This window comes from Cariama cristata, unplaced genomic scaffold (assembly GCF_000690535.1).
Source record: "Cariama cristata isolate BGI_N322 unplaced genomic scaffold, ASM69053v1 scaffold24288, whole genome shotgun sequence".
Classification (NCBI taxonomy): domain Eukaryota; kingdom Metazoa; phylum Chordata; class Aves; order Cariamiformes; family Cariamidae; genus Cariama; species Cariama cristata.
Genome location: NW_009633259.1, coordinates 342 through 9,799, shown reverse-complemented (window position 1 = coordinate 9,799; position 9,458 = coordinate 342). Strand labels below are relative to the sequence as shown.

General features: G+C 38.0%; 1 protein-coding gene across 1 annotated transcript in view; it reads left to right on the top strand.

The window, feature by feature from the left end:
• PSMD12 (proteasome (prosome, macropain) 26S subunit, non-ATPase, 12) overlaps positions 1-3,071 on the top strand; it is a gene marked incomplete at its 5' end in the record, with an annotated part of 7,585 nt that extends 4,514 nt beyond the window's left edge. The window contains 4 exons of the mRNA XM_009706700.1: positions 16-128; positions 509-683; positions 1,205-1,282; positions 2,630-3,071. Coding sequence (XP_009705002.1) covers positions 16-128; positions 509-683; positions 1,205-1,282; positions 2,630-2,839 — 576 coding nt within the window. The remainder of the gene's footprint in view (positions 1-15; positions 129-508; positions 684-1,204; positions 1,283-2,629) is intronic.
• Positions 3,072-9,458: the final 6,387 nt, after the last annotated feature.

Sequence of the window (9,458 nt, the reverse complement as noted above, 5' to 3'; positions counted from 1 at the left end):
TTTCCTCTTAAACAGGCACTGAAGAGCGTTGTTCTTTATGTTATTCTTTCACCTTATGACAATGAACAATCTGATTTGGTGCACAGAATTAGTAGTGACAAAAAGCTAGAAGAAATCCCGAAGTATAAGTAAGTATTCTTCCTAATAAACAATTCTTAGGTAAAAAAAGTGTTTCTCAAACTAGCTGTGCAAGTGAAATCTCTTTACACTGAGTCTGCTGTAAGCATCTCAGATTTTCATGCTGTATGGAAAATCCTGCAAAATTTCCATAATTGTGCAAGTTCTACATTAAAATAAATGTCTCTTTAGAAGAGAAAGATCTTTATTAGAAACAGAGTCTGACTTGAGCTGCCCCTGATAGCATGAAGTATTCGAGTATATTCATAAAGAACAATGAATAATAATGGTAATAAAATTAAAACATTTAAAATTATTTCTTCAATCTATTTACATATGAAATGAGCCTTATTAATACAGGATTGTAAATCAACTTCACTAAACCATTTAGAGACCTCCTAAAACTATTTACCACCATGGAATTGATGCGGTGGACTGCCCTAGTTGAAGAATATGGGAAAGAATTGAGAGAAGGATCCCTTGACAGTCCTGCAACAGATGTTTTTGGCTGTACAGAGGAAGGTGAAAAGAGATGGAAAGATTTAAAGAACAGAGTTGTGGAACATGTAAGTGTGGCTGTCTCTAAGCATTAGCTATGTATTCAGTGCCTCAACTGAAAATGCTTTTTGCTTGCCATATTTTAGTTACAAAGAGAAACAAAAAAAGTATGTAGTAAAGCAGCAGATAAGTTGCCTTTTCCATTGTGTTATATTTTCAACATTTTATTTGCTTGTATATCTTTATTATAGATAGGTATTTGGCACAGTTGCCAGAAAAAAGAGCATATTGCACTCAAATTGTGAGATTTAGCATTCACATTTCAATAGCACAGAAACTTGAAAGTCTTACTTTGTATTAAATTCGTAATTAGTTAATTTCATTACTTACTAATTTGTCAGGTAGAGACTTTCATACCTTTTACAAGTAGAAGAACTGTTTGTTCACAACTCCCTCACATAGCTTATGCTGGACTGCTGTTAGAGCACTACAGCTCCTAATCTGCTTTTAACATTGACTTTTATATTTTTGCAGCCTGCTTCAATTATTTTTTGCACATAACCCTCTACTCTGAACACTTTTATTCCAGAATATTAGAATAATGGCTAAATATTATACCAGAATTACAATGAAGAGAATGGCACAGCTCCTGGATCTGTCTGTTGATGTAAGTGTTGCTTTGCTTATCCTTTTTTCATAAAGGGTGTGGAAGCGTATGTGTGCATGTGTTTGTGGCAAAAATGTAAGTATTCAGCAGAGTAACGTTCTCTTTTAATTTGTATTTGAGTTCTCTTTTTAGCTTAGAAAGCTCTGTAAGTGATGCCATAGATCATCATTGCATTGTTTTACAGACAGACAATGCAGAAAGACCTAGCATTGTAGAAATACACTGCTTGGTACAAAATTCTCAGGGTTTACACTTGTGTGTTTATGAATGTTCATGGATATTGTATCTGTTGTTGTATCTCTGTGTATCTGTCTTTGTATTATCCTTGTAGCTTTCCTGGCTTCATTCTTAGTCTAATTCCCCTGTTTGTGTTACCAGTGCTTTTCAGCTCTCACAGGAAGAACAGAGTGTGCTGTAATGATAGACAGGGAGCATTAACTGAACTTTAGTTCATTGGGTTCTTTTTATGAGAAATAGCGTAGAAGTCTGTTGGGAGTAATAGTATTAATCTGAATAGTTGTCGCTTTACTAGTCAATACAAAGACTTGAGTGTATTTTCATGCCTTTATGGGAGTTAGAAAAATGTTTTTTAATTCAGGCAGAACTCAATTTCATGATGCATGTGCCCATAAGGGAAAAGCTGCTCTTAAAAATTCATTTATATTCAAGGTCTCATTTAAATGCTGGAGTTTCTTGTCCTGTGTTTCAGTGTTAAAAAGTTCTTCTCAATGGGTGATTAAAGCTGACTGAAGATACAGGGTTTCTCACTTTTAAATGTCCCTGTTTATAAATGGTTGTACTTTGGGAACATGGGGTGGAGTAGTCTTCCTGTCATCCCCCTTTGTGTTTTCAAGAGCTTTCCAAAGAGATTCATACATCATGGCATATTGATATTTCGAGTGCAAATGAAAAGCTTTACCCTACTGTCTCTTAATTAAATCTGCTCTTTTCCATAAACTCGGAATAAACCGTCTTTGACAGTGGTCAGTAATTAATTCACACGGATTTTCCTATGCTTGTCAGACAGCTTGTTCTGATATCTGTGTTGCCAAGTCCTCCAAAGTGTAAAAGTCTGTTGGGGTAGTATATTAAATTTTTAATTTAATGAAGGATAATCAGATACAGGTCAAATAAAAAAAAAAGTTTTTTAACAGATTGTGCTAGTACCTTGCAGTGCCAACATGTGTAATATTAAAGTATTGTGCATTTTTTAAGTACAATATTACTACAGATGTATTTCTGTTAAGTGTAAAGAAAACCCTGTGCTTTAATGCTGTTTGGGAGGAATTCTGATGTTTTGTAGATAAAAATGCCATTTTCTTGACTTAGTGCTGTTTGTCTTTACAGGAATCGGAGGAGTTCCTGTCTAACCTAGTAGTTAATAAGACCATCTTTGCTAAAGTAGACAGGCTGGCAGGAATTATCAATTTTCAGAGGCCTAAGGACCCAAACAATATACTCAATGACTGGTCTCACAAGCTGAACTCACTAATGGCCCTAGTTAACAAAACTACACATCTCATTGCCAAAGAGGAGATGATACATAACCTGCAGTAAGATGCCTCAATAATCTCAGTGCTTTTAAAGAAGGCATTAAATCTTCATAATAGAGACTATTACTACAGTGTGTATATGGTCTGTTTTCTCCCTGTCAAGCCTTCCTGGTCTAAAATTTAGAACATAATTCTGAAATTCCTGTTGACAATTAAGTTCCCTTGATTATTCATTCAGTTGTTAAATGTTTTTGCTACAACTGGTGAAAGAACATAATAAAGCTGTATTGTCTGTATAATAGTAGTCTTGTGATTTCTTCTTTTCCATGTATACCTTATCTGTCTAACACATAATTCTGTGGTTATTTCATTACAGGACTATTTTTGAGGCTGTGATTGGGAGGATATACTATAAATAATAAAATCCTAGGGTTTTACAGTAGCATGCATTGAGGTAACTTATAATGATAATATTGTAATGTTATGTCAAGATACTGTATGAACAAAATTCTGGATGTTCATGCTTAAGAATAATACTATTTCTTGTGATTTGGGACTACAGATAATTAATTCTGAACTGAGAAATCTTGTCTGCTTGGTGCAAATCACTAATTTTCACTGTTTTGTCATTACAGTTCATAATGGCTACAATAGCAATTATGGAGTTAGCTAAGATAGTACTTCAAAGCTGCTACTTCTCATAATTTAATGTGTTATATTCAGAGAAGGTAATGTCCTATTACTTGCTTTAACCTACTTGTAATGGAGGGAAGCTGTAGACTTTTCCCCATGTCCCTGTTCCATTTTTTAAAGAAAATAAAATAGTAGCACAAATAGTATAGTAAGAATCAATGGAACTTATATTTAATTTTCTCTGGTTTTTAATGATTTTTAATGCTAGGCATAACTAACTATTCTGTTCATAATTAATTAGGTAGACACTATAATTGTAAATGATGTATTGAGATGTATATAAATCCTGTCTCTTTAAAAGCACACTGAACTTAATTCAAACTAACAGTCTTAGCACAGGTAATTATTGTATGAATACACAGTAAGACAGGAAACTTTAGACAGTGATTTTGAGTGAGGGAAGTCTGTGAAGGGACAGGAAAAGATGGAAGCTTCTAAGCAGTGATTTACATTTGAAATGTAGGCTTTGGACATAGCTTAAGGGAAACTTGGGAATGTCATTTCAGCGGCTTGTAACTTTATCAAGCTATACCAATCCCCCTCACTGCATTAAGCAACAAAAAAGCAGTTTATCAGTGAGGGAAGGGAGAAAAAGGAGCAGACTGTTTAGAATGCTTACCATCTAACTTCCTAAATTGTATTATAATCCCAATTGTACAAGTTGTGTAAAATTCTGTCACAAGCATGTCTGAGAATGGTATGTACTAGTCTTTGCAAAGCTAGCCTTAGTAGCATGAGCAAAACTGGCTGCTGCTAGGATAATGAATAAGTAACTTCTGTTTTGACCTTGTCAGTTGAAAAAAATCAATCTTCTGGAAACTGAGGCAAGAGGTATCAGAAAGGGGAATAATGGGTCATCAGGGGAAGTGGGAACTTGCCTCTCTCTGTTCTTCTTATCATAAACCTTTTTCTTCTGTTTGCAAATCTGGTCTGGAATCTTCAACCAGAAGAACCAATCTTCAAAGCATTTAAACTTACGGACTCTGTGACACTTCTACCAGGTGAGAGATACTGGACCTGTTTCCCCAGCCAACCTTCTTTCCCTTTTTATCCTACGGTGAAATGGTTCAGTGGTTCCCTGACCCTACTTTCTGGGGTTCTTATGGATCCTACTCCCTCTCTGGCCAAGCTATATCCCTCTCTGCTGCCTTTGCATTTGGAGCATGAGTCTGTTGGAGAGAGGAGGTAGTTTCTTTCCCCTCGCAGCTACCTTTTGCTGTCAGCATTGGAAAGAACATGGAAGCACTCTTACTTTTCAACAGTCCACCTATCTCCTTAAAACTCAATTCAGAAGGATTATGAAGGTTCACTTTCATGGTCTGTATTCATACCAAATATCCAGAGTGATCAAGCTTTTTGCCTTTTGATCCGAAATAGATTTTTGTCCTCACTGAGTTCACTTACAACACCTTTGTCTCGGTTTGACAGCGTACTGCCCGAGGCAAACTCCCTGCCTAACTCTATCCTCAGAGTGAGATACACTTGTTGTGTACCGAGTACTTGGTGCCAGAAGCAAGAATCCCTCAGGATTTCCCTCCGCACACATCACAAATTTAGAAAAGGAGTTTTAAAACAAAATTGTAGAATTACTAGGCTGTACAGTAAGCCCAAGCGAATGGAAAAAATATATTAATTTAGTCTGGAGGTTTTTTGGTTGGGTGTTTTTTGGTTTGTTTTTTTTTTTTTTTTGGCAGCTACTGTTAATGAATCTTGAGTCTCTGGAAAAGGTTGCCACATTCAGGTTGCTAGGAAAAAAGACAAGCTGTAAACTTTTGGTGCTAGTTCATCTCAAGCATGCAGATGTATGTCAGATATAACTCCTCCATGAGCAATTTAAAGGTCAACATAAAGGCATGCCGACTTCTTAAAAAAAAATGCACTGAGATTGAAGATCTTTGATCTTGACAATGTGGGATCAAACCATCACATTAATCTGAACTTTGTAGTTCCTATCTCCTCAGTGTACCCTCAACATCCTCTTATTGCTGTTTGCTTCTCAACACTCTTTGTGGATCAAAGGAAAAATGAATTAGTTTGAATATTACTTGCTGTAGAAATTGTATGTGTTTAAAGAGTCCACCTTCAAGAAATGTTATCCTTGGATAATTATGAAGTAAGATTAAAGTTGAGATCATCCGTTCATTAGAGGACTCTGGAGGAATTCCAGGGGAATTTTCATGCTGGAAAATCAAAACTTGCCACTCTTCAGCCCAATAATCAGACATTAATGGCTGCCTAGAAACAGTTTGCTTTATTGTTTAGTAAGACTAAGAATTACTGTTGCTATCTAACCTCAGGTCTACCACTGACTTGTTTGTGGCAGAGGGTAAACCTTACTTAACTTCTGTTAGTTTCCCATGATTGCTGCTTCTGAGGAAGTTAAAAAATTTATAAAGGTCCAGTGTGCTAAGACAATAAAAACTTTGCTTCTATTACTGCAATCAGTCTGGAATTTCTATGGAGAAAGGCCTCCTGTTGTTTTGTTTCTCAGAGGTGAAAATGCTCAAGATGCCTGCTGGGATGTTATGCTGGAGGGTCAGGGGGCGCAGTTAGTTGGGTGCTGAATGTATTCCATTATATGCTTATTACTTTTACATGTTAATTGTAATGGTTTTTCCGGCTTTCTGAAGTTGGACCTATCATGAATGGAGCTGATTGAAAATTGAGTTTTCTATATTGGAATTCAAGAAATGCCAGTTCCCAGAAACAGGAGTGAACTTTATCATAGAATGGAAATTGATTTTCTGAATTTCTTGTGAAAGCAAAAGTTGGAGGAGAAAGAAAAAAAAGCAGCAGTGTAAGTTTGAAATAATTAAAATAGTTTTGTTTTGAAAATGTAGAAACCAAGCTATAGTTGTGATTCCAAGTGTGCAGCTCATGGGTGAGCCAGGACTCCAGGGCTTTTTGGCTACCAGCTCTCCATTAGCCCCGAAGCAATTGAGGGTTTCAGAGTTCCCAACTTCTAGAATCTGTGCCACACCTTTCAGAGCTCTGCTCAGATCTGAGGTTCATGGCAGGGAGCCTAGCAGCCCTGAGTGGCCCCAGGTTTTCAAACTCCTGTTTTTTGGCAAGGAGCCTAGATTCTCCAAGGACATGGGCATGGCTCCTAGCTTCACAAAATAGGGAGAAGCCCTGTGAGCAGTCATAATTGACACAATCCTGACTTAAGGATAGGGAGACTGGATGTGTTAGTGCCTTCTGTATGGGGCTTCCTTGCAGTTATAGTCCCTGGGAGGTTGGGCTTTCCAAACTTCCAGCAGGAAATTGCAATTTTCAGATCTGAAAGGTTTTGAAATCTTAAAAAATGTGAAAGTGGAATTGGATTTGGTATTGCTGCATTCATTGGAGTTTTGTTTGTTTGTTTGTTTTTTAATCTAGCTATTATAACGAGTCCATAGAAAATATCACTGTTAGGCTTTTGAGGATCTGAGTCCTGTCAAGTCTCATGATGCTGAGCAAAGAGTAATTGTTTTTGTTCTTATTTAATTTTCCTCGTTGTGCCTTTGGCATTTTTACATTTGCAACATACTGTTGCTTTTCTTCTGCTCCCAAACTCCATGTGACCAGCTGGTCCTGGTCTCCTTGGGCAGAAGCCTAGTACCGTGAGCTCTCCTCTTGCATGAAATCCCATTAGTGAGCAAAGCATATGGAGATTCCAGGAACTTAGGAAGTCTGGACAATTCTGGAAGTGCAAGCCAGTGGTCAGCACATAAACATCTGTTTCTGTGCCTAGCCCAATGCGAGTGAAGACCTGGCTCGTCAGCTCAGCCTGTAGAGTTGTGAATGATGTGTTTGATTGTAGAGGTTGAAAGCCAAAATTGCAGCTTCTACTGGGGTAATACAGAACAAGGAGACATCTCATGGAGTCCCTCCCACAGGAGCAGCTAATATTATAAGCTTATTTCCTTAAATTATCCTTGAACACTGTATTGAAACAGGTCAATAAAAAGCACAAGAAGGCTCTTTCTTCCCATGTAGTGTATAACTGGCTGCTAGTGGCATACTCTGCCTTCTGTGCTGTTATAATAGAAGTGGCTCTGAAAACTAAAGTTTAGTTATATTAAGGCCCTTTGGATTTCAGATCTCATCCCTTAGGCCAGTTGCTACATGATTTGCACTTTGAGCAGAATTTCCAAGGCTAATGAGTGCTTGGAGCCCAAATTTGTTTTGGACCAACAGTCCTCATCCTTCTGTCTGGTAAAAAAGACTATGAAAGAGCTTGGGGGGGCCACCACATGGAAACAATAGAGTTATTCCAATCTTGCAGGCTCAGTGGCCGTACTTGAACAAAGTAGTGCTTGGCAGCCAACCCCATCTCAGAGCTGCTGACTCCCTCCATAGCCTCTGGCACGTCCATTTAGCATTTAGAGAATTATGCAATACAACTAACCAGTCTACAAAGCAGAGTAAAATCTACTTCATATGAGGGCTAAGAGGTTTTATTTAAGTAAGATCATAAAAAGCAGTGGGTGTAAGGGCACAGTTTCCATATTATGTTTTATACACAGCACTTTTTCTGAGACGGGGGATTCCCCTCCTGCCATAGTCTTTCCCCAGCTCTTCTGGGCTCTTTCTACAGTGCAGAGTTGCCATCTTTTGACAGCAGTCTTTGCCTTTCAGTAATTTCCATCTAGGAACTTTAAAACAACAGAGACAGATAGCGATAAAAATGGTGTCTGTCATTGAACAAATTCTTCCCAGTATAACTCAGTCACTAGCCACACAATTTTTTTCCTAGCACAGTATAAAGAAATGCCACCAGAACAGCGGACTCTGAAGTTAATGACAGCTTATATGAAAAATAAACCCAGCAAATTTCTGTCTTAACCCAAACTGAACGCCAGAGGATATATGCCTATTTTTAGATATATACACACACACATACAAAACTCATTCTATTTTCCACTGCTCTTTTTTTTAAATTATCATTTATTTTAAAGAAAACCTTCCTTGCATTTTGTAACAGAAAAACTTCTCAGTAATACAAAAGCTCACTAGGAACCAAACACAACCTCCAAAATAAAAGGACTAATTCCACTTCAACAACCTGGAATGAATGAGACGCAAAGTTAGATCCTAAACATGTTTTCGCCTTTATCTGATTCACTGTAACTGCCCTGTTCCTTGCAGAGTGCCCATGGAAAACACCGAAGAGTCCCAGCACGCCCTTTAGGCTCGCTGGGGATGGTGTCCGAGGTGGGAAGCTGGGGACCAGCAGAGGTGGCCTAGGGCTGGCTCCACAGGAGTGTTTTTGTCCTGAAATGGCGTCTCCTGGGTGGAGGCTGGGACCAACCACACTCCCCTCTGGCACGGCCTCTGCTAGGGCACTGAAACAGTTAACTATACTCCCAACTGTATTTATGAAGTGGAATTAAAGAAGTGGACTGATTTAAGTCTGGGGCTGCAAATGCAAAGGATTTCTTTATTTCCCGCATTTACATTTTTGCAAGGAGTTTGCTCTTTATAAATGCATTACTGATGAATACTGAAAATATTCTTGGGCACAAGTATCTTCTTGCAGTGGTAATGCATCAGAGGCTTGGCTGGTGGTTATTCTTCAAAGAGTTAGGAGGCGTTAAATGTAAATTTAAATATAAATGTATTTAGGAAAATGCAATACTAAAATGATCTGGATCTTATAATTATTTTAATTAAAGTAGAAGTTTTTTAAAAACACTGCAATCCTGTTTTGTTGATAAGCTTTATTAAGATCCTGAAATGAGCTGCTTTCCCCCAATTTCTCACCCCCTTTGCCCTCCGTGAAGCACGATGGCCGGTGCACAGTGAGGGGCACCCATCCACGGCAGCCCAGCCAGAAACGCCTTGAAAAAGCCAAACACGCAAAACTCTGCAGGTATTAAGGTAAACAACCACGCAAACCAGCCTAGGTATTAAGAACTGATTGCCAAACATTTTGAAAACACAGCTCACAGGGAAGATTACTCCGTGAAAATAAAACTGTTACGCAAAGCAGTTTCTGGGATTCATGC